The sequence below is a fragment of the Cheilinus undulatus genome, linkage group 9, assembly GCF_018320785.1.
Source record: "Cheilinus undulatus linkage group 9, ASM1832078v1, whole genome shotgun sequence".
Classification (NCBI taxonomy): domain Eukaryota; kingdom Metazoa; phylum Chordata; class Actinopteri; order Labriformes; family Labridae; genus Cheilinus; species Cheilinus undulatus.
The window spans coordinates 8,284,588-8,310,726 of NC_054873.1; the positions used below are offsets into that span (position 1 = coordinate 8,284,588).

Genomic DNA, 26,139 nt, shown 5'->3' on the forward strand with positions numbered 1-26,139 from the left:
TCCTCGCAAGTTCAACCCACTTTTCCAAATGTGGTCTAAAGTGTACAAATATGTTGGCAACCTGTGAAACAGTGGGCTGTACCAGAGGGGAGTAATAGTTTCTATTCAGTTTCACCCACTTTTCTAAATGTTGTCAAAGTATTTGTGGAATTTAGACATTTCTAGATGTTAATATATTCATGCATTTTTGACATGTTGTCTAATTTGCACAAATATGTTGACAACATCTGGAACAGCGTGTGGAACTGATATGGTTCCTAGCCAGTTCAACTTACTTTTTCAACTTTGTCCAAATTGCACAAATATGTAACCAATATTTGGAGAAGTGGTTGGAACCTGGAGGGAGTGAACCTAACTTCTTGCAAGTTCGACTTTTTTTTTTTAAATTGCTGTCCGAATTGCACAAATATGGAGCATGTAGCACACTTGGATAAGTTGTTGGTTGGACTGGTTCGGTCCCACTTTATCAAATGTTGTCAGCATATTTGTGCCATTTAGACATTGCCCTCTCTTTTGGTTTAAAATATGAGTAAAATCAGTAAGGTTCTATATTTTTTAAACCAATGATTAAAATAATGTAGATTTTTATATGCTAAAACATATAGTAAAAACAGAATATATGGAAAAATCAGACAATTGCCACTTTTTTGGTAAGAGAAAAAAATAATAGACTGTACAGAACGTTGGTTTTTGTTGCAATGGCAACAAACAGGTTCAAATATTGCTGATTTGTATTAGAAAAGTATTTGAGTTTATCAGTCTGATAATGTAAAATCATCTAAATTTCTTCACCTAAAAAATATGGAAATATTTACTCTTTTTTTTAATGAGGTATGATTTTCTGCTCCTTATCCCCCAGGTCTATTTGTGAGCACCTAAAGGGATGTCTTTTTTTGTATTTACCCCTGTTTTCAATGTTTGAATACATGCAGGCAAATAACTCCTATTATCCCCGTGGCCCTTGTTTAAGTGTGATTACAGTGAGAACATTACACAGAGAGGCTGCGACCCTCCTGACTCTTTTAATTACAGTGTCATGAAGGTTTTTGTTAATGAATCCGTGATTAAACCCTGCAGACTCCGAGGCAGAGGAGCGATGACTTTTATCATCCTGGGACAAAACAACAGCAACACACGCATGTAATGAGGTTGAAGCGAACAGCTGGACGTGAACAAAATGCTTATTCACATAGATTTTAACATTCAATACACTTTTTATCCTCCATCATATTAATTATTAATCCTGCTGTTTTCTCCACGGTGATGTTGTTGTTGGATCTAATCAAATATTCATCGCATACAATGCTCTCATAAATTGTTTAAACAGCTGCATATGAAGCTTTTACTGTGAAATTCTCTCAGAGATATGAGACTGTTTGGAAAGCCGCAGGGATTTGTTTGCATAATAAAACTGAAAGAGTTATGATATTCACCTATTAGCACTCCATTTTTGCCTCTTGCAGCTAAGAGCAATAATGCACAACATCCTCCCACTCTTTCCCACAATATCTATATTTTGTTTTGCATTAATAACCCTCACTTTCCTCCCAGCTGAGCTGAAAACAGACAATGCTGCTGCTTCTCTAAACAACTCAAATCTCATATTCCCTTGTTTGGAGTAAACACTTGACACAAGTGGTGGATTGTGTTGCTCTTCACACTGGTTTATATGGAAGGCCTCGACTGTTGGCAAACTGTGTGGAGACGTCTAAAGGAATGAAAGTTTATTTGATTAATCAGTCTTTACAAATCTTCCATGAGTCTATGGGGCAAGTCTTTTCAATTCATAGCTTTCACTAATATGACCAGCGTAGAGAGCTGTAAGGGCAAATAAAAACTCAAGACAGCAGCAGCTACCACTGAGCTGCAGCACCAGGCATTAGAGGGCTGCACTGGGAGCAGGATCCTGCGGGCAGATCTCGCAGGAGCAGGCGGTTTTGATGTTGCCGAGAGACACAAAATTTGCTGCTGGGTTTAGTTGCACTGTAAGCTACAATGGCTGCTGGTGGATTAGCCTGGATGTAGCTTTAGCAAAGGTTTTGTCTGGAGTGGGCCACGTCTTTATTAAAACAAGAGTACACAAAGCTTTTTTTGATGGAGAAGATAGTTTTGCACTTCTCTCAACCAGCTTCAGCATGACTTTTATCCACCAAAAATCTCCACTGTTCATAAACTATGGCAGTTGATCTCACACTACAGGAACTACGTATGCACACTACCTCAAACTGTTTCTGAATTTGATGGGTGGTTCATCCAATCACCTCCTGAGATTGTGAAAAGTTCTGCCCTTCCCAAACATGTGGTATGGTAGGTTTGGATGAATGTGAACTATATCCATGCAGTGGTCATGTGAAGCAGTCTATCCGGCACGTCAAGTAAGCCAAAAAGAGCGATGCTTTGTAAAGCTCCACAAAAGGACTTAAACAGTGAAGAAAAAAAAAGGCACTATCTGCCCCGAGCTCAGCTGCGCTGCGCTCTGCAGCGCCAAAGTTTTGCTCTGGCCCAAGCAAGCAACCTCTCACGCTGGAGATATAGTACTGTGTAACACAGCACAGCCTTGGTCAGCCTGTGACTAGAGGGCAGAGATCATGGTGGAACTGTGAGGTCACACAGAGATAAGTCTGTCAACTGTGGATTATTTTGCCATTCTAAAGTTGATTTGCTGTTCGTTTTGACATGACTCCATGATTTTATTGCTTCAACTTTGGGTGAGTACATTATGAAGTTAAAAGGTTATGTTTGCTACAAAGGATGTGTGGTTTCAGGTAAAATTATGAGGCTTTTTATCAAACTTTTCCCAGTCAGTGGCGCCATAGTCGCTCTGTGACCCACTGACTTCCCGACGACTTTTGCCTGTGCTGCAGGATGAGACTTAATGTTGATATAGTGATGGTTTATTATCCGGAAACAATGCATTGTGTTGTATTTTAAAGTTGACCGGTTACTTAACACGTTCTTGTGACTGGATGTATCTGCTGTTTGGCAGCAGAGCAAAGTGGTACTTCAGGGATGTGCCAGAGCCAGACCGGAGCGTGGGCTGTGGAACTGAGCTTCATATTCCCCTTATTCTATTGCAGACATTTCACCAAGCAGCTGCAGAGTCTGGGAGACACTGAGCCATTATGCAGTAATTTGGGAGAAAAATTGATCTCTTTCCATGCAAATTGGCCTGGTTGCATAAAGCAGTGGTTCTCAACCTTTTCAGCCCGCGACCCCAAAATGAAGGTGCCAGAGACCAGGAACCCCAACTGTACCTGAAGGTGTTTGAACAGCCATGCACAATTCAGAATAGTCATGTGTAGACAAGGCCGCTCATAAAGGGGGATAAATGGATGAGCTTTCTGGCGTCCAGCCAAACTGGGGACCTATGGAGGTCAGCAAAAACACTGTCCATTGCAAAGTTTAGCTGTGATAATCATATTTTATATTTAACATGAATAATAACGACTCTTATAAAAGAAACAAACATCTTTTTTAAATCATTTGTGTAGTAAAAAGCCCCTTTTCAAAAATCTAAAATCCCTTTTGTCCAAAAACAATGAAAATGGTTTAAAAATGGCTAAAAAGGGGTAATCATGGCAAAAAAAATGTTGGAAAAGGTGGTGAAGTTGAATTTTAAAAGTAGTAGAAAGTGGCAAAAAAGGGGCATAAATAGTGGTAAAAAGGAGTTAAAATGTGGCTGAAATGGCTTTAATCAGCAAAAATTGTTGTAAATTTAGTGAAATTTAATGAAAAATTGGTATAAATTGGCAAAAAAGGGTCAACGGAGATAGAAAAAATATGAAGATATAGGCAAAAATTGGTTAAGCTACCAAAACTGGGCGTATGAAATGATGAAATGTGGTTAAAATAGGAAAAATTGGGTGCAAAAAAGTGTTAATAGTGGCAATAATGGGTCAGCAGAGGCAAAAATAAGCTTACATGGCAAAAACAGGCAGAAAAAATGGTGGAAAGAGTTTAAAACTGACAAAAATAGGTGTTAAATGGTAAAAATGTGTTAAAATGGGGTGATGAAAAGGTAAAAAAATTGACAACACTGATTTAAAGTGGCAACAGTGTAATTTAAAAGTTTTTTTAGGGCATCTGGAGACCCCCCTCACCGACCCCAAGGTTGAGAACCACTGGCATAAAGCATGGTGCTCATGTAAACACATTAATATTGCTATTCCTTTAATCAAATGCACTTTCATTCTGCACAATATCCATAATCGCCAGAATTCATGCAGGTGAGTGAGAATGAGCACGCATGTTGTGAGTTTTTGGGGGAGTGCGTGGCGTGTTTGAATGTTTTCTCCCCATCTCCTGAAAATAAATGCATGTTTACATCCCAAGATAACTACTAAAAATAGAGTTTACTTTCATGTTGGACCCTTATAAAGCACATACAACACTATTCATTCACTAAAATCAGACATGTACAAGCTAGAACTTCACAGCTTTACCTAAAGAAGGTAAAACAGGACCAGAGACACAACATGACTGTAAAACTAGAATTATGACTTTAAAGTGTTTTAGGAAGTTACACTTACATCCACATCACTTTCTGCAACCTTGACAGGTTTCCCCGAGTCCTTCAGTGTCTGACTTCCGGCTACCTAAAACCACAAAACAAACATTCAAGATTGATTTTAAAATCAGACGTCTGCGTGCTGGCACAGTGGGGCTAAAACCATGGAGCTACAGAGCACAGAGAGCAGCTACAAACTACAGTGTAACACGGCTGAGACAGACTGACTGTGACACATTCTCTTTGTGTACATGACAGCATGAGTGAGTTTGGCACATAAAATCCACCCTTCAAACGAAGAACATGATGGCTATGGACACTTTGAAGCCCTGCACACGTTGCCTTATCAATAAAACATCTGCGCACAGCAGACCCTCTGTGCACAATAAGTTGCAGTTTTTTCTTTGTGAGCAGGAAGATGTCTTCTTTAGAGAAACACCCCGTGGTGCTCAGATTTAGGTGCTCCTGTCGTGTTTCACTGCCAGGCTGCACACTTAAAGCTGAAAATCTGAGATATCTGTCCTGGATGGAGTGTTAAATTTGTCATTGTTTTAGCTGAGTCACTGTTCCAGGAGCACAGCAGGAGCAAGTCCCTGAATGACCTTCCTGTGCTTTTGTTTCTTTCTGCAGAATTGTCTGCAGAAGTTTCCTCCTCTATAAAGCAGACAGTAAAACAACGAATGACGGAGATTCTCATTAAAAATTAGAGTTTCTCCAACGTTTTCAGACCCAGGACGTCTGGGCTGCTAGCTGAGCTGCTGTGAGATTATCTGAACCTGCTCAGCATGTTTTGAGGTGAGACTTTCTTTGAGCTGTCTTTGTTCAAAAGGTTTATACGAGGAGGAGAATAATCCACGGAGATTTCCTCCTCGCCAAAACAAACAGACAGGATGATAAAAGACAAGAAAAGCATTGACTAATGCTGTTTCACATTCAACTCAGACGCTCCTGATGAAGGCTTTCTGAGGCGTTAGAGCTGCCTTTGATTTGGATGATTCAAATAAATCATCCAGGTAGTTAAAAATGACACTGACGGGGCAGCGATAGCTTTCTGGTTATGCCTACGCAGCCTGCATACAGAGGCTGTTATCGCCGTGGCTCCTTTTTTGTTATTCCTCTCCCTCTCTCTTTATCTATACACTGTCATCAGTGTTAATATGTCCAACTCTGACTGCCTTTTTCCACAAGGAAGATGAGACTAATGCTCTATTCGCACAGGATAAGTATTACCAAGGGACCTCTGGTGATCTGTAATAATCCTGCAGGATGTCTGTCTTTTTAATCCCATGTGAATGGACCATGTCTCTAATCTTTAATAAAAAATTCCAGAGCAAATGACCTACGATATTTCAGTGTGCTCAGGCAGGTAATTCTAATCCCGCGCAAATCAGCATCGCTATAATTTAGAGTGTTTCTTTACTGTCAGTGCGGCTTTTTCTGCTCCCTTTTGTAGTTAAAAAAATAACAGAGGCCGCAGAGGAGATTTTTAACGAAGCTTTGACACTTATAGTTATATAAATGAGTTATAAATAGTGCTTCTCTTTCAGTTAATTTAAGCATATGTGTTAAAATGGCTTCATTTTACTTAACTCTTAAGGCCCATTTATGCTCAGTGTTAAATATGGATGCGGATCCTGATGGAGCCTTCTGTCCGTGCTCTGCGTTCATTTCGTCCGTATTTCTGCACCTTTCCATAAAGCTTACGGATACGGGCCAAACGGAGCAGTACCACCGGAAACCGTGGGGGCAGTGTTGCTGTCACTACCCGATACGTAGCTCTGGTGAGACACGAAGAAGAAATAACAATGGCGGAACTTTTTGAGGAAAAGTTGTGTGAGTTGGTTAGAAACGCTGCCTCTGTTTTTGTTGTTTATGCAAGAGGTACATTATCAATACCTCCTCCACAGTCTCCATGTTTGTTTTTGAGTTTGTTGTAATAAACTTTTGACTCTTTTGACCCCCCCTGGTGGATGTATTGGTTAACATCCATGCCAACGTAAAGGACGCATGGAAGTATGTGAGCAGTGACGGTAACATCGTTTGAAAAGGACGTATTCATTTTCGTACGTAAAGGGAGTATAAATGGGGCTTTAGTGCTCAAGTGGCACGGATCCGTGTTGCAGGCATACCCCTTTGTAAATTGCTTGTTAACTTTTGAACCATAAGTCATAGGCACTAACTTGTTTTTTCCTATGAACGTTCTCCGTCATGCCTTTCTAATCATGTCTTCCATACATTCATGACTCTTACAGAACATTTTCTAGTGAGCCTGGAACTTGGCTGACTATTCGGGGTCACTAAGGGCAACGTATTTGCATACAACAAGAACTGGCAAATTTATGCAACATTGATAACTTTTGGACCATAAGTCATAGACACTCTTTTTTTCCTCTGAAAGCTGGCCATTTTGCCGTTCATTTGCTACCCTCAAAGTCTCCATAGCCCAAAAGGACGCCGTTGTAGCGAGCCTGTACCTTTGGTGACTTCTCAGGGTCTTTGGAGATTAAATCCAGTGTTACATCCCACTTCAGTGGGCAGCGTCATGTTTGTTGACATGCAATGCATTGTGGGAGTTGCAGTCGACCAGTTGTGTCTCTGCTGCTTGGAGGAATGACAAAAATGAATCTAACTGCAAAAAAGCGCATTGACTTTTTTGTAGATATCTTGAAAACCATTAGTCACAGAATGTTTATTTTTTCACAGTTTTGTCCCCAAGAGATTGGAGAACACGTCCATGCAGAAAAAAGGCTTAGTCACTATTGTTTACTGTGTTATCAATAAAAATCTGTGAGTTTCAAATTCAGATTGTTTTTTTTCTTTTGTCTTAAGAGTCCTGTAACTTTTTTAAAATTCAACTGACATTACTGTAGTAGATATATTCTTAAAGCCCAGGTTGTCCTGATAAAAGGATGTAAAAAGCTTGACTGTGGACCACAGGGTTGATGTTTTATAAACTTCTGAAGACAAAAAGTCCAGACGAAACATGATGGTGAAAAAACTTATTATTGAAGCTCTGCTGTCCAAATGTGCATGTGTGCACCGCTGCTCTGCTTCCTACAGTTTCTCTTTGATAGTGCCTGCTCCTAAATCACTACTGTTTAGCCGTGAATTTCATTCAGAACACCATTTATCATTCGAAATGCGTCCCTCAATAATTCAAGGGTCAGGCTGCAACAGCTGATCTGCAAGAGCAGAGTAATTGTGGATGCATAAATGAATAGAACATGCAAACAGCAAACAGGAGAGGTTCATATTTAACATTAGACATATCCTTTTCTCACACATTAATATGAGGGATGCTCGACGTTCTCTCTCTTCCTGTCTGATCAGCTGCATAATGTGATAAACACAACACTGCATTTTTTTGTATTAACTTTGCAGAACCCTCATGTTTTCCTTCAGAAATGTCTGCAAATTCGAGTACATTACAAATTACCCTTATCCTGTGTGAATGCACCGCACCAAACACTGACATCAAGAGGTAATTTACAAATTACCAGAGGTCCACAGGCAATTCTAGGCCTGTAAGAATGGTTCTTTAGACTAGCTAAAAATAGATAATTGATGATGAAAAGTCAGAGCAGTTTTCATAACGGAGGCTATAACGAGACTAAAATGCTCTGAAATCATAAATCCAGAATACTTCTCCATTATACGCATGAGGTGAGTCAGTATTTTCATCAGTACGTTTTAGAAAAATATTGAGTATTGATATTGAGTTGATAAGAGTGTTTTACATTTGATCAATCTTATAGTTTGGCTGATTAAATTAGTTAAAAAAATAAATACCTTGACTAAAAGTTTTCACTAAAATGTGAGGACTTTTATTGTCAAAAACTGAAATATTTTTGATAGACTAAAAAAAACCCCACTAAAACTATGAAGGTTAAACATGAATACTCTGTAACTATAATTATTTTAATCTTAAGACCTTTGCACATCAAGGGAGACATGATAAAAAGGCATGAAAAGGCAAATTTTATGACACGTCTTTCTATGCACATCTGGAAAAAAAGGAATAAATTCTGTATATTTTAATAAAACATTCTTGCAGCAAAGTCTGCAGTGTTTTTTTCACTGCCCTCTGGTAAACTGAGATACATCAGAGCAGTTCTCCACATGAGAGGGGACCAAAAAACAAGCCTTACAAAAAATATTTTCATTTTCAAAAAAAAAAATACAAGCAAAAGATTAGTGGGTATTTGTGGCATATTGGTTAAATTGGTGAAATTTATGCTGAAATCAAAGCAATGTTTAAAAAATGCAAAAAAAGGAAGTCTGCACATGACTATTTTTGATTGGCATGGTTGTGTTCTATGCTTCAAGCACCTTCAGGTACAATAGGGGGCCCCGGTTTCTGGCACCTTTATTTTGGGGGCCGTGGGCTGAAGATAATATTAGGTTTTGGCCTCTCTCTCCTGTGGTCTGTGCACAAAGGTACCGGTGTACACAGGCAGGAAGCCAGTGTGCTTTTTTACACTGTGTCATTTACTGCGCCGCTTCCTCCTTTAAGCCATGATGGCTGGGAGGAAGGACTGGCTTTTCATCTATTTTATAAGTTAAATTATATTAAAACATGGTCTATTTATGTTTTTATTTATCAGGTGTGTTAGCCTTTAAAATACATATGTGAACATTTTAGACTACTTTCTTACCTATATACAATGTGTAGGACTTATTTATCGGCCTCTATAATGACCAATAGTGTATTATTTTGTACTTTGTCTTGTCAGCTGTGTCCTGTCAGGTGTCTGCCCTTGTTTTTGGGACTTTAATGTAAGTTTTTTGTCTGTTTTAAGTGGGACAACAGATGGAAATTAGCGACTTGCTAAATCTGGTGCAACCATGTTTTCATTTACTTTGTATGAATGATCAATGTCATTGCACACTCCCTTCATAAATAAATAAACTAAACTATATTAATAATGATATTAAGGGTACGCTTCAAGGTTCACCTATTTGTGCTACGGACTGATCAGAGGAGTGATTTCAGGGAGCTGACTGTCCCGGAGCAGTGATTAGGCGTATGTCTGAGGTCATAGATGTCGGGTGTTAAATGTATCATCAAGTAAAGACTGTTAGTTTGGAAACAGGTCCAGCTGTGTGCATAGTGTAAGCCTGCTGACAGTCTCAGTCTGGGCAACATAATATCAGATTAAAACCATAAACTGCTCAGTACTGATACAGACTTATTAACATGAAAAGGAGACAAAGATCATGCTGTGTTGGAGAGGAGGACAGTCTACCTTAAAACTCTTCTACCATTAGCAACAGCCAGCATTTTGATTGTTGATGTGTGCTTGTTGGGAGTCAAAGATTTGAAAAATAGCCGCCACATTTTGGCACAGTGAAATGATGTTTCTGGTGTGAAAGCTTGTTGTTACCTGCTACATGTTTGGTAAAAAAGTGGCAACCTCCATGATTGAAAAGGAAGTGCAAAATCTGCAGTTCCCTGAGTGTCCACTAGAGGCCGGCTGCAGCAGCATCAGAAGTCACATAAACACTCCATACTAAAATGTCACTTTTTTACATCAGAAATAAATATATCTATAGCGTGGTTCAAAAACTGATTTTAGTCAGAATAGTTAATGACTTTATGGGCACACGCTGTGCAGGCGTTGGTATTTTCTCCTGAGACCTGCATGTACAAAAAAGGACAATACATTTTGTCTTTCCAATAACACAGTAGTAATTTCTGCTATTAGTATTTTTTAGGGCAATTGTCCGGCATTATAATAGAAGTTAAAGTACTCTGCTCTGAAATTTTCAAGAGTTTTTCTTGAAATTATTTGGGATATAATTTGAATTTTAGGAGGAGGAATTAATTGAAATTTTTTAGGGATATTATAATTGGAATTTTCTTGAAAATCATTGTAAATTTGAGGCAATTTGTATGGATATTTAGGGGTTCCTTTAAAAAACGTCCATGATTTTTAATGGAATTTTGGTGGGATTTGTTTATGTAATTTAATTATGACATTTTGGATGAAATTTGATTTAATATTTTCTTGAATAAAAATGAAAATTTGGGGGACTTTCATTGGAAGTTTGAGGTAATTTTTTGATTTTTTCCAGGATTTTCTATGAATTTTTTTTTTGTGTGTGTGTGTGTGTTTCTGTTTTGGAATTAATTCGAAATTTTTTCTCTTTAAATTGGGGTGGAAATTGCTAAAAGAAATTCTTTAATATCATTTGAAAATTGGGGGAACTTGTTTGCATGTTTTGGGTTTTTTTTAATTGGCAATTTACCATAATATTTCCTGGAATTTGGCGTAATGTATTTGAACCTTGATTGGAAATTTTGGTAGGAATCTGCTTAAATTTTTGGGTGGAATTTCCTTTGAAATTTCAGGAATATACTTGAACACTTTCAGGAATTTTATGGATTTTTAAGGGACAAAGTTTTTTTGAATCTTTGGACTTTTTCAGAAAGTTTGGGGAAATTTAAATGCGATGTGTTATACATTCTAAAAATAATAATAATAATGTTCGACAGAGCCAAAATGTAGGGTCAAAAACCTTTTCAGAGAAGCGTTGTTTCCACTGAAACGGGGTCTTCTTTAGATCTGTGTTGTTCAGTTTGCAGTTTCTCTCAAGGTTTTAAACTTATCAGGCCCCACTTATCCAAAATAACTGCAAGAAACTACAAATGCTTTGCAGATGAAAGCTTGGGTCTCAGGAGGATATTGATATAAGCATTAAAGCTTCAAGCTGGCATGATGTAACTGTTTAAGACTCAAAAATGGAGCATATGGCATTAGTTAAGGCAGGGTATGGAGTCAAGCGCTGCCATAATTGAGATCAGCTAATCGCACGCAAGCCCTTATCAGCTGACAGCCAGCACGCTTTTGCCTGATCGCTCTCATGCTGCCTTGCCTGCTCTTGCCTGGCTACGCTCTGCTGCTCTCTCTCACAACCCTCCTCCACCCCAGCTCCTCTTTTATTCTGCTTCTGTCATTCTGTTGTCTCTGATACCTGCTCTTCTTTTGTTTTTTTTGCTGCTTCCCTCCCTGCCTTAGGCTTTTCTTATCAGCGTAAATGTGCTGTTCCTGCTTAATGCTTTCAACATAGGCTTGTGCAAGGCCAGGGGGATCCTAGAACAGCCGCACCACCCATCATAAATAACAGCAATAAAAGCTTAATAATAACTGCTAACAAAGGAAATTTATAGCCGCAACTCATGTGTGTTTCTTGACAAAGTGGCCCTGACTGAAACAGAGTTTTTAATATGGCTATCGACACAGACTGGACTGAAAAGCATCCTGCAGTAACCAAATAAGTGGCATCATTTAGTCATTCTCCAGTGCCTGCCAGAAGCAGCCTAAAGCTCTGATCCACTGGAGATATGTGCCAAGTGGATTTTCAGCTGATCCCACTTTCAGCATGTGTCAATCTACACAAAGCAGATCAACCCAAACAGGAAGACACACCTATGGGAGTATAGTGATCATCTGGTCAATTTCAAAATAAATGCCAAATCAATCTCAGACACTTAAAATGATGGGCTGTTTGTATGTTTTTCTCTTGTATGCCGTGCTGTACTCAGAAACGGTCCAAGTGGGCGAGGGGGCGTGACATTGGTCAGAGCAAAATATGTTACGGAGGGAGCCCAGCATGGATTTTATGGGTCAAATTTGCATAACTAGGGGCGTGGCTGAGTTGACTGACACGTTGGTGCACTGTAGCTGTAGGCCTGCATCAACTCCAAGCTCTTTGACCATTTCTAGATTGATCAAGCTGGCTGGCCACCGTTGTTGGGCTTCATAGTACTTATACTCTAATAGCATGATGGGTGACTGACACTCCATCCATATTTTATACAGTCTGAGTTTGGAGTAAAGAGCCTAAGCTTTATAATGCACAGCCCAGTCCAGTTCAACTGACATAATCCCATACCATGATCAGCCTTAGGTTTCTGTCCAGACTCTTTGATGCTAGAATAACCTCCTGAAATTCTAGTTTCTTGTTTGAAGAGCATCAAAATCAAGCAGATGTGCAAATTTTAAAAAAAGAGAAAAACCAACAAGTTATCTGCTCTCTCTTATGCTTGTAAATTCTCAGTTAATGACTGTATGCGTTATTGTCAAGGAGGTGCAGCGTTTCAGAGACGATGGAAGAAGCAGCTGGCTTATCGACCACCGGGCCACAGCCACAGCCACAACACATGCACTGCCGAGCCGTCCCATGCCCACTGCTAAATGTTCACCAGCATCGCCGACACCACCACATGGGAGGAGGGTGGAGGGTGGAGGACACGCAAACGAGAAGATGAGACCATTCAAGCTGTGGATGTGGTGCTGTGAGCGATGGTATGGTCTTTTCTAGAGCAAAGACTTTCTAAACATACACACCCACACACAGGCTACACACATGCATCCCTAGGCTGAACTCTGTAGGAGCATGCACAAGCAAAATGCACATACGCACAATCACAGACACGCTATAGATCCTGGGGCTGGGCGATATGGACCAAGGATCATATCATCTTATTATTTAACCTAAATATAGTATTAACATTCCATTATTTTTGATACTATTGAAACAAAAATAGAAGTCTTAGACATCTAATATTTGGCAGTTTTCTCTATTAAAATAGCACTTACCTACCTTGACGATTACCTTTTTTACATGAGGGCTACTACACTAAGACTAGCTAAGGCAAGGAGACTTTAAGAGACTAAAATGCACAAAATATGTAGATGAATTTAAGAGGTACTTGTTGGTTATAGGCTCCTATATCCTCTCTGATAATAGTTTGGGATTATTATTTCTCATCTAACCTAATGAGGAGGGGAAGGAACACATATGCCCTATTACTCAGAGAAAGAAAGGAGAAAAAGAGCCAGCAGGATTAGACCCTAATGGTTTTTTAAAACCCGAAACAACTTGTTGACGAATGAATGAAGCCTGAGTAGAGGCATACATGCTCTGATCGCTGAGTGTTTATGAAGAAGTAGTATGATAACATGTCTGTATATGAACTCATGTACATGAACATACGCTAACCAGCCATTTTATTAGGCACACCTTTCTAGTACTGGGGCGGCCTCCCTTTATGCCTTTAGAACTGCCTTGATTCTAAATTCTACATGCCTAAATGCGCTGAGTTGCTCCCGTGTGATTGGCTGATTAGGTATTTGTGTCAACTGAGAAACACAATTTGGATACGACCAGACATAAGACTTACGACAAAATCAAACACGTTTGATATTACCATACTGTCAAGACTGAAGAAAGACCGCCAAAAACTGCTAAAATCGAGTCTTATGACCACCTTACACCTAGCAACTGAGACAACGGGAGCGAGCTGCAACTTTAGCAACACTCCTATGATTTAACTCCAACTTTGGAATTTTGTCTGGGACTTTGAAATTGGAGGAAAAGTCATTAGGTGTAAGGCCGCTTTAAGTCTCTCTTTTTTTTTTCAAATATATTTTTGTATGAAAAGCTGCTGTATAGGAATGCTGCAAACAAAGTTTTGTTGTGTTTTTAAATGCAGCAACATTAAAGTACCTATTTTAGTGCTTGGTCAATCTGTGTAATGTGTTTTTTAACACAGGATGAAAAACTGGTTGTTAATATGGTATACCATGGTAAGTTTTGGGGAAGGTTTAACAATATTTGAAAACGTGTCTGTTCATCAACATATGTTGCAGGGTGGGAAATTATGAGACGGTGTGCAGGAGTTTGCTTGCAATTTTGATGATTAAATATAATAAAATGCACAATATTTGGCGTCTAAGACTTTTATTTTTGTCTCTGCAGCATCAAACAGTGTCACTTGAGTTTTACAAAATAATATAAAATCTCCTAAATTCTAAAATATCTTCTGTTTAATATGCATGTAATTGTTAGTGGTTCTTACCGTCTTTTCATAGGCATAATGCCATGCATCTATCCTATAACATCAATAAATCAATGTAAACAATAGTACCTTGCCCTCTAAATGATTTAAAACACTATCTAAAATAGTTCATGTATTGCCCAGCCCCTTTAGATCTCTTTTTAACATCACATTTACTCGCTACAGACGCACACGTACACATCCAGCTTACGTTCATTAGAGGCCTGAGAGGCCCAGCAGTGCAGTGCAGTAGTAAACTGTGTACTGCGAGGATCAGGGGCTCTAGAGCTCTGATCTGGGAGTCAAAATCACAAAAAACACAGAGCCGTAGTCACAAAGAGGCGGCTGCTTTTAAAACCAGTTAGCATTAGATCTGTACAAGGGATGCTTCGTCTCGTTAAACATCTCACAGCTGTAGCTGGGACACAGAATTGTCTCTGCACAACAGTCAATCATGAGTGTTAGGAGTGGCTGTCAGTAAGAAACACCAACTGTGTTAGCTTGAAATGAAGATCTTTCAAATCAAAAGTGCAAAGCAGAAATAGAACACACTTGAATTAAAGCAGAAAAGTTAAACTAGCAGGAATCAGGGCGTGGACTAGTCTCTGCATGTCCTTTCCTCACCTTTAGGTCCAGATACTCCAGGTCCTTCTTCAGCTGCATGTAGGTGTCATCAGCCTGCAGGGTGACAGACACGTGAGCACACATTATTGATTTTTATCCGCAGGAATTCAATTATTCAGAGCCTGAGTCATCTGAATGTAAAAAAGCCTCGCTGACAGTCAGTCTGGCAGGATGTAGCGAGGCGTGTGTCGAATCTAAACATGCATCACAATCAACACACTCACACATTTCTTTTTCTGATGCTTCGACTGCCACAGACAACAGCAGCACAAACCAGAGCCATCAGAAGCAGCAGATCTTAAAACATCGCTGAATTCAGCTTCAATTCAGCTCACATCACTCCACAGAAAAACAGAGAAACACGGCCGACAATGAAAGATTCACAGACCAGGAGGCCAGACTGACCAACACATCCACAATCAGCCAGTTAGCCAAAGCATGGGATGGCTTTGTGGACGCGGAGGAGTTAGCAGCGCTGCATGCTATGGACAGGATCACCAGAAGCACGATATGGAAACGGACCAGCCGAGAACAGCACATGGAAAAGAGGCGGATGGTTCTATGACGGCGGCCAGATTCACCATGTCTGATTGATGTGACTGAACACTAAAGCACGGAGCTTCTGCTAGAGGTTGCCACTGATGTTCTGAGATTTGGGTTTGAACTTTCAACTTCTGTGTTGCTTTATGAGTCATTGAAGGGGTATTATCTCTGCAGTATTTCACATTAATGCAATCATTTACAGAAGAGCTATGCATGAGATCAACAGGAAGTTAAAGGTGTTTCATTAGAGGGTGTCTAAATGCCATTGTTACGGTACTCTGGTCTACGACTTTAACTCCAGTCTTGCTCAAGTCCTGTTTTAGGTTGCAAGAGCCATGCATAAGTTCAGATGTAGCCTAGTAGAGGGTTTTAGGTTGAACCCCAATTTTTCCCTCAAGCTCAACCCTCAGTCTTAGCTCGCCCCTCAAAACCAAGTGTAAGGGCCATTTCTTGACTTAGAAATGGGACACCGCTTAATAGCAGTTACGATTTCAGACTGTAGAGGGCAGTAATGTGGCAAAACTGCATAGTCTGTCTATTCAGAGGAAGAAGGAGAAGAAGAAGGAGAAGATGTTAATATTCAACCAAATAACACCACAACCATGGACATATTCAGCTGAAAGTCACCGTATAACACGGCCATTAGCTAACGCGAAACACCAGTAGTAAATCGGTTATGGTATGGTTACCGGCTTACGACTGTAAAAATAAAAGTAAATGTTATGTTACAAAAAGGCAAATAATCCATTGAATAACATTAAACTAAGATAAGGGAGTGGTTTTCGTAACTTTTGTTTTCATAATTAACGAAGAAATTTACATTTGTAGCTTGATTTCTTCCCTGCATTCGCCGTCATCTTTCTTTGAGTGACAACCCTCAATACCTAGGGAGCTCCAGGAACATCTCAAAATTGAGGGAGATAAAGCCCTCAAACTTAACTCTCAGGAGAATTGGGACAGCCCTTACACTTTGCGGGAACGCGCATTTTGAGATTGAGGGTTAAGATTGAGGGTTAAGGGAGAACTGGGATTCAGCCTAAGGGGCTGTTGGTTTTCTCTGTGATTGATTTTATCCCTCAGAAATAACTTTCTTGTGACTTATGCTTCCATTTTCCACGAGCTGAGATAGTTGGAGCTGTTCAACAATGCAGTACAATTAGGTGTCAAACTAAAGGCCTGGAGGCGAAATCCGGAAGTAGGTAGATCTCAGCGAGACACTCTGGGGAAAGAGGGAAAATTTAAAAAATTTAATTTGAAATATTCAATAATCCAAATATTTCTAACATAAAATTCACCACAGACGAAGTGGGTGCTGGAGTTAATCTCCCCACTGATTTAACCCCTGACAACACAGGATACACCCGTGCTTCCTTGGCTGTGTGTTTAGGGCCTGTAGCGCCGCATTATGTAATAACCCTAACCCTAGGACTTAAGGTGGGCTCCAGGGTATACCCTACTACCTTGCCCTAACCCTAATCGCTTAGTGGCTTACAAAATGTGGCGTTATTACATAATGAATTGAAGATGTATTACATTGTTACATAGTGCAGCATTATTACATAATGTGGCGCGACAGGGCCGTTGTAATGTTGGAAGGTGAACCCTTGGCCCAGTTGGTCCTGAGTACTATGGAACAGGTTTTCAATGTGGACATCTCATATATTTCATTTTTCCCTCTACCCTGTCCAGTCTCTCAGTCCCTGCTGCTGAAAAACACCCCCACGACATGATGCTGCCACCATCGTGCTTCAGTGTTGGGATGGTATTGGGCAGGTGGTGAGCGATGCCTGGTTTCCTCCAGACGTAAAGTTCAGAATTGAGGCCAAACAGTTCAATCTTGGTTTCAACAGACCAGAGAATCTTATTTCTGCAGTCCTGCAAACTCCAATCGTGTGTTTTGCACTGAGGAGAGGCTTCTGTTTAGCCACTCTGCCATAAAGCCCAGATCGAGTGATGATTGTTCTTCAGGAACTTTGTCCCATCTCCACACAGGATCTCTGGAGCTCAGTCAGAGTGACCATCAGGTTCTTCATCACCTCTCTTACTAAGGCCCTTCTCCCTCGATCGCTCAGTTTGGCTCTTGGAAGAGTCCTGGTTGTGCCAAACCTCTTCTGTCTGAGAATTATGGAGGCCACAGTGCTCTTGGGAACCTTCAATGCTGCAGATTTTTTTGTAGCCCTCCCCAGATCTGTGCCTCGCAACAATCCTGTCTGAGCTGTGCAGGTTTTCCTTTGACCTCTTGGCTTGGTTTTTGCTCTGAGATGCATCATCAGCTGTGAGGCCTTCTATAGCGAGGTGTGTGCATTTCCAAATCATGTCCAATCAGTTTAATTTACCACAAGTGGACTCAAATCAACGTGTACAAACATCTCAGCAACTCTCAAGAAACATCAGAAGGAACCTGAGCTAAATTTTAAGTGTTGTGACATGATATTTTAGCTTTCTATTTTTCATTAATTTGCAGAAAGGTCTAAAATTCTGTTTTCACTTTGTCATGCTGGGGTACTGAGTGTAGATTAATGAGAGTATTTTAATTATTTATCTGTTTTGACTGTAGCATCAGGCTGTAAAACAGCGTGACTTCAAAAGGATCAATGTGCACTAATAGATATGAAACTTGCGTCTTTTCGTATCTGTTAATTTCTTTTTTAAAAATCCATATTTTCATGAAACTTTGGATGCACAAGTTGTAAAATAAACCTCTAATGTGTGTTTAAGTACAGAGTACACCAGCTGTAGACACATACAGTCACTAAATGCATATTTGATTGAAGTGTAATACAGTGGCAACCTCTACAGCGCTATTCAATGACGGGCGGACAGGCCGGCGTGCCCCCACCTGGGTGTTGCACGAGCCCAGGGCGGCTGAGAGGCCCATGTGTCCGAGGCGGGACACCGGAGAGGGGACGGAGCTGAGGAGCGGGCTGGTGCTAGAGGTGGTGCTAGCAGAGAGGAGGTGGTTGTGGTGGAGGGGATCTTTGGGGCCGTTGAGCCGCTGGAGCTGAGCTAAGGTGTGCTCACGAGCCGAGGCCATCTTGGCCTGATGCCGGCGCAGCTGAATGAGGAACAGGGTTAGCTCCTCGGGCTGTCGGGCACCACAGGACAGTCAATGTGGCATCAAAACTAACCAAAACCTAACCTCAGTCAAACTTCTGGGGTTTCAAAAAGGTAATCTTATAGTTGCAGTGCCAGTGGCCACTTTGTCGTGAGAGCAGCTGAAGGGCCGAATTGAACAAACAAAACAGCAGCTACATTTTTGGAGGATAGTGGGCTTGAAAGGAAAGTCAGGACTCAGAAACACTGAAAATGTTCAACAACATCTCTCCAGTATTCATCTGCAGCTGAATGGCTCTTTAAAGTAAAGCATAATCAGACATATTCTATATCTGTTAACATTTTTTACATAAATGCATAACACATTATGCACCTCTGGTGTCTGTTACGCAAATTCTTACCAGTTTCTTAATCAACTTAATATAAAGAGAAACATTTTAAGATATTATGATTTTCATGTGTGCTGCACTGCTACACCAGTCAAGTCTGGAACCATGCTTCAAAGTGCATATTCTGTGAAACAGACTGTTTACACTCTTGTTTATTGACAAATATGCAGGAGTGCATGTACAAAATGACTCACTGAAGTCCCTGTATATGGGAAAGCATTTCAACGTTTCCAGTTTAGTTTCTGTGTGTAAAATCTCCCATTAATTCTGTAAATAAAGAAAAACTGCTTCTATTTTGAACTCCTGGTACATACGAAGTAATAACATTGAGAAAAAAGAACTTGATACAGATAGAAAAGTCAATGGCAATGACTAAAGCAAGGGGGGTAAAAGGGAGAGCTTTCAGGGACCCAGCCACATCAGGGGATCCATGAAGGCTGGCAATGTTTGGTCCATCCCAGATACGAAACAACATATTTTAACAAAAATACTTACAATTACCTATTGAAGAAAAAAAAATGTTTTCCTTCATTCCTTTAAAAAATGTACTGTTTCTAAATACAACCCCTTCTTGCAAAACAGACTTTGTACAACAATGCTAAGACCTGAATAAAAGTTGGGATCCTTAAAAAGAAAGGACAAAAAAAAGAGGATGAATTTGACTCCAATAATGACCTGTTAGCAAACCTTTTTCAGTCAGCTTCTAGATTGATCTGAGTCTGTCTTTTTAGTCAATCTTAGCCCTTCCCCTTGGTTTTGCACGTTCACGTTAGGTGAAGGGGTGTCCCAGTTCTCTTTTGAATCGAGGGTTAGGGCTAAGGGCCAAAGGCTACACAGACCTTGAAACGAAGATTTTCCAGGACCACATTTGAAACCAAGGGGTATGATGAATTTCCCACCATGCACTGCGTTCAATTGTGAAATGGCACAATGGACTACGAAGGAGGTGCATAAATGTAAAAATATTTTCGGCACAACGATTATAGAAAACACAACCGTAGCGTTTTCACATATATTCTATACATATATACATATACACTATACTGCCAAAAGTATTCGCTCACCTGCCTTAACTCGCATATGAACTTAAGTGACATCCCATTCTTAATCCATAGGGTTTAATATGACTTTGGTCCACCCGTTGCAGCTATAACAGCTTCAACTCTTCTGGGAAAGCTTTCCACAAGGTTTAGGAGTGTGTTTATGGGAATTTTTGACCATTCTTGCAAAAGCGCATTTGTGAGGTCACACACTGATGTTGGAAGAGAAGGCCTGGCTCTCAGTCTGCGCTCTAATTCATCCCAAAGGTGTTCTATCGGGTTGAGGTCAGGACTCTGTGCAGGCCAGTCAAGTTCATCCACACCAAACTCTCTCATCCATGTCTTTATGGACCTTGCTTTGTGCACTGGTGCACAGTCATGTTGGAACAGGAAGGGGCCATCCTCAAACTGTTCCCACAAAGTTGGGAGCATGGAATTGTCCAAAATCTCTTGGTATGCTGAAGCATTCAGAGTTCCTTTCACTGGAACTAAGGGGCCAAGCCCAGCTCCTGAAAAACAACCCCACACCATGATTCCCACTCCACCACACTTTACACTTGGTGCAATGCAGTCAGACAAGTACCGTTCTCCTGGCAACCACCAAACCCAGACTCATCCATTAGTGTGCCAGATGGAGCCATTCGTCACTCCAGAGAACATGTCTCCAATGCTTTAGAGTCCAGTGGCGGCGTGCTTTACACCACTGCATCCGATGCTTTGCATTGCACTTGGTGATGTATGGCTTGGATGCAGCTGCTCAGACATGAAACCCATTCCATGAAGCTCTCTACACACTGTTCTTAGCTAATCTGAAGGCCACATGAAGTTTGGAGGTCTGTAGCGATTGACTCAGCAGAAAGTTGGCGACCTCTGCACACTATGCGCCTCAACATCTGCTGACCCCACTCCGTCATTTTACATGGCCTACCACTTGGTGGCCGAGTTGCTGTTGTTCCCAATTGCTTTTACTTTGTTATAACACCACTGACAGTTGACAGTGGGATATTTAAGAGCGAGGAAATTTCACCACTGGACTTGTTGCACAGGTGGCATCCTATCACAGTACCATGCTGGAATTCACTGAGCTCCTGAGAGCGAGCCATTCTTTCACAAATGTTTGTAGAAACAGTCTGCATGCCTAGGTGCTTGATTTTATACACCTGTGGCCATGGAAGTGATTGGAACACCTGATTTCAATTATTTGTATGGGTGAGTGAATACTTTTGGCAATATAGTGTGCATGGAGAAGATCAACATGGAGATCCATAGTATGAACGAGATGGTCGGAGCTTTATTGCCACCTTCAGTGACGAGCTGTTTATCAGCAATGTGTGATGATGATGCACAGCAATCAACTGGCGTCTCATTTATTTAGGGAAGGTTTTCCTCCCTACCCCTTACCACTCCGTTTCAAGAGGAAGGGGTAGATGAAGGGGAAGGGCTAAGAAGTAGAAATGGGATTGGCCCTTTGACTGTATTGCACAATTAGAAAATGCTGCAAACGTTGTTTACTGTCTTTGATAACTACGATATTTAACCTTACTTCTTTGAGATTTCTGCTAAAAAATCAGATTAGAGACAAAAAAGGCAACTTCATGAAAACCTTATATCTAGTTAGTTAAAACCTTAACATCTGCATGACATTGCTGTTGACGTATAAATTATTCATACCGTTTTGCCGTGGAGACTGGGTGCACTGACTGTGTGTGTCATGTATCCAGATGGAGGCATCGACCGTCTCTCAATAGTGGAAGCCTGAAAACACAAAAGCCACACAATAAAAACACATTTTTTATATTGTCTGATTTTACAAACTAACATTAAGATTAATCCAATTAAGACAATGTGTGTTGTGGCAAACACAATGTCACCCAAAGGCTAAAAATCATGTTGTAGAGGATGCAGAATCCCACATGACCTTGATAACAAAACAGTTTTCTTCCCCTCTCTCTCTGGGCAAAATGAAGTTGCTTCTGGTTGTAGGAGAGTGGGTGTAAATTTGCATATTTGTAAGTGTTTCACTCACAAAATGTGATATGCAAATACAAATGGAGCTGCTAATTTTTTATCAGTTTGTGTCCATGTGACTAATGTTTTATCATTCAGGTAGTAAACTGAATATTAAATATTAGGTTTATGTTTTGAAAAGAGTTTATTTTTGATTGAGAGCTTTGACAGCTGAGGTTATTTCACTGAGAGGATGCATTGAGGATTTGTCTGCGGTGTCACCCTGTGGCACTAAAACAATTATTCTGTTCAGTGGAGCACACATCCAACATCCAGCCCACACTGTCACAATGACTGACACGGTTCTGCATGACAAACTAGACTATTTGATGTTTTTCACTTGGCATTTAACAAAAATTAAAAAAAAAGAGAATAAATGGTACACACAGCCAGAAAGACTAAATGAATTTTATACAATCCAGGCAACAGAGGAGATGCTGTTGAATGAGGCACCCATATTACCTATTACCACCCACCTACATTCTTTAAAAAAGTATCTAAGTTGTATATCCTATAATTATTTCAAAAAAAGTTGGGAAATTGTGTAAAATGTGAGTAAAAACAAAATACAGTGATTGTTAAATCCTTTTAAAACTATATTCAACTGAACACAGCACAAACACAAGGTATCTTATTCTAAAAATGATCTGATTTACTATTATTATTATTTTGATATAAACAATCTGAATATGATGCCTGTGACAAGTTCCAAAAAATTTGGGACAGTGGCAGGAAGAGATTGGGAAAGTTGTGGATTGCTCAAAGTCACCTGGATCATTCAACAGGTAAGGAGGTTAATGGGTATCAAGTCATAGTACCATGATTGGCTATAAAAGGAGCACTCCTGAATAGCTCAGTCATTCATAATAAACAATGGTGTTGAGCTCTATCCTTGCAAAGCAGATAAATTTGCCTGTTTCCATGTTTTTCACTGGTGAATCTTTCTTGCAAAGCTCCCAGCTGAACCATTTGGGCCCGGATAGAAAGTGACATGACTAATCAGCGTTGAGGGGCAGTACTTTTGGGCGAGGCGGAGTCGTGATGTAAGCAAGCAGCAACAAGAGGCCGGTGCTGTTATGGTGGAAGAGATTAGCGTGGATGCTGCTAAAGCTCCAGTGTTAACAGAAGTTGACAAGATTTCTTTGTCAAAAGAACAACAAAGAACAGCAGTGAGTTGTTTTCTTTTCAAAAATGACAAAAGTCGTGTACTGACATGTCTACAGTCCTCATGGTTCACGTTATGTAGTTCTCTATGGAGTTTAGTTGGCAGTAGTGGCGCACCTCAGTTTGGGGCTATGACGTCACGTGTTTTGTTGCTCTGATTGGCCCGTAAAGATGTGACAGACAGAACGTTCATCCAATCACCCTGCGAGTTTTTTTCAAAGGCTTGCTGTCTATGCGTGGTTTACCAGATGGATGCGTGAAACAAATCCATCTGGCGTGTCAGGTTAGTTGGGCTCTATACTTCATTAAATACTGCAAAGGAAAATGGCCCGACACTTTGTGAAAAAGATTCCAAAATGAGGACTATCAAGGAATTTACAGAGTTCACCATTTATAGTCCATCATTTTATCAAAAGATTCAGAGAATCTGGAGAAACCTCTGAACATAAGGGGTGATGCCAAAAAACCATTAATGAATGCAAGTGACCTTTGACCCCCCATGTAGCACTGCTTTAAAATCGTCATCATTCTGTGATGGATATCACAATGTTGGCTCAGTTACCCTTTAGAAAACCACTCAGTGCACATAGCACATCACTGCATCTACAAATGCAAGTTAAAACTCTACCATGCAAGCCAAAGTCATACATCAGCATCCACTTCGCAGGGCCTGAGCTCATCTAAAGGCCAGCTCAGTCTGTATGATTTCTACCAGATTTGTGAAGTAGATACAAGCAATGTGATGTTTAAAGTGAATCCTGTGCTGGAAGAGATGATAAAAAGGACGTGGTGAAGCTCCTTTCTTTATCTTTGGCATTTGAACGGCTTTTATCAGGTTAGACACCTGAAAACTTCTGGGTTATTTCACTCATTTAGGATCCTTTCTAACCTCTTATCTCTTTCCCTTGACTGTAAATAAACAAATTTGTTCAAGAAATTGTGAACATTTGTAGCTACTTCACCACAGACAATAGTTTAAAAACAAACTGAAAAATGAAAATTTGCTGCTGAAATAAAAGCTTCACTTTTCTGAAGTTCTGCTTCAGTGTTTTACCTTGAGCATCTGAGATTTACTCCTGCGGGGGGAGATGGTGAAGGGGATGTCCACCACTGACCGATCACCCATGGGTCTGACTGTCACCCGCTCAGCCGGCGTGTGCGGCCTACGTGTGGGCGAGAGGGTTCTGCTCATCCCAGGTGGAGGACCAGGTGGAGGGATGTCTGCAGCTGAAGGTGGCACCGACACACACCTGGTCAGCCCCTCAGACTTTGGCGCAGACGAGGAAGGGGGCACGGTGGATGGCGGGCGCGGGCCGAACGGGTAATCCGGGGCAGGAGTGTAGAGTGGCGCCGTGGGACTGCCGTGACGGAACTGATGCCGCTGCTGCCACTCGTACAGCTGCCAAACGGTGTTGGACCCCGTGCCGCCCTGCTCGGGGGTGAGGCGGAAGTGGCTGAGGCGGTCCTGGGCGTACTTGTACTCGCCGAGTCGGGAGGGGAGCGGGCTCTGACGAGGGGTCTTTGGCAGCGTCTGGTAGGAGTCCGTGGAGGTGAATTTGTGCTGGGTGGGCGGTGTCCGACGAGGGAGGGTGTTGTCTCTGGATGGAGGGCTGAGTGAGAAACATAAGGGGGTGTTTTAATAACCAGGGTATTTGTTAGTGCCAAGTGGCTGAAATAGATGATGATATGTCTGATCTATGAAGCTAGAAACTAAAATATTGGTATTTGTTGTGTGTCTGTTCATTTGTGTGTGTTAACTGGTGTGTGCTACTCATGCTTTGTGGATAATTGTTCCTAACTGTTCTATTTAATGCTGTGGCGGCTGCTGTATGAGTGCAGCACTTTGACTCCAAGACAAACTTCAACAAGGAAACAATCAAGTGTATCTTATTGTATCATACTAAATCATATTGTACTGTATCTCACCATGCCATGCCATGCCATGCCAAGCCATGCCGGGCCATGCTTTGCCTTGAAGTGTTGGTTATGCCATGTTAGATCATATCATATCTTGTTATGTTTTGTCGTGCCATGCCATGTCATGTTGTATCGTATCTGAAATAATCAGTGGTAATTAAACACCTAGAATAGATGCCTGTGACCTACCCTCTGTGCTCAGCCTTCTGGACCTGGACCCACTGCTCCACCTGCTCCAGAGTGCTCCTCCTGTGCATCTGCTTGTGTGTGTCCGCAGAGGGTGCAGGCGGGGCCCTCTGGTACGTTCCCGCTGCTATCCCGTTGGGCTCCAGGATGGGGCTGGGCGTGGACACGAGGCCGTTCCTTGTGCAGACACTGGAAGGCAGTGTGGAGGCGGCTCGTGACGGCGCCCTGGATGGAACCCTGGACACGGGCGCCGAAGCCGACACGTGGTCTGGCTGCGGGATGGATGAGGGGGCGGGGTTAGAAGGGAGGGAGGTGTGAGTGTCCATTTCCAGGGCTGTGCTTCCTAACATGGTGTTGCCTGGAGAGTCTTTGTGGAAGCTGCAGCGGTCGTCTGCATCGCGGTGTATGGGCTCTAACAGAACCTCGTGGACGATGGGCCTGATGGCGTCAGAGTCCAAGGCTTTGGACTTGTGGTGGTTTATGTGGTTTGTCTGTGGGACAGCGTGCTGCTGCATCGTGTGCAGCTTTTCAGATGGTCTGTGAAGAGCAGAGATGATGTGATTAAAAAAAAACAAAACAGCACGTGACCTCTTTTACTGTTCTTAAACAGTGCAAAAGTTAAAGAATTGTAGACAAAAATGTGGGAATGTGCAGGAATAATCACGCTTGTTTTGGGCCAGAGTCCCACCTTGCAACCAAAGTCAGCAGCAGGCCCAGTTATCAGATGATTCATAAGATTATCTTGTCAGATTTCCCTGTGGTGTGAAATGTGGAGAGTGATCTTGCCCTGTCCAATCTATTACACAACTAATATACACAAAAAATAATGAATTAACTGCCATGACAATGGGTGAAAATTGGTCT

At 41.2% G+C, this 26,139-nt stretch overlaps 1 protein-coding gene across 11 annotated transcripts in view; it reads right to left on the minus strand.

Moving 5' to 3' along the window:
* The window catches only part of plekha7a (pleckstrin homology domain containing, family A member 7a), a 287,077-nt gene that overhangs the window by 24,761 nt on the left and 236,177 nt on the right, over window positions 1-26,139 (minus strand). For 7 of the 11 annotated variants that reach the window (XM_041794816.1, XM_041794817.1, XM_041794814.1 and 4 more), the window contains 6 exons: window positions 25,279-25,812; window positions 24,227-24,782; window positions 21,673-21,756; window positions 18,358-18,603; window positions 14,976-15,029; window positions 4,530-4,595 (listed from right to left, as the gene is read on the minus strand). In XM_041794816.1, coding sequence (XP_041650750.1) covers window positions 4,530-4,595; window positions 14,976-15,029; window positions 18,358-18,603; window positions 21,673-21,756; window positions 24,227-24,782; window positions 25,279-25,812 — 1,540 coding nt within the window. The remainder of the gene's footprint in view (window positions 1-4,529; window positions 4,596-14,975; window positions 15,030-18,357; window positions 18,604-21,672; window positions 21,757-24,226; window positions 24,783-25,278; window positions 25,813-26,139) is intronic. The other 4 variants (XM_041794825.1, XM_041794821.1, XM_041794819.1 and 1 more) reach the window with 3 other exon arrangements.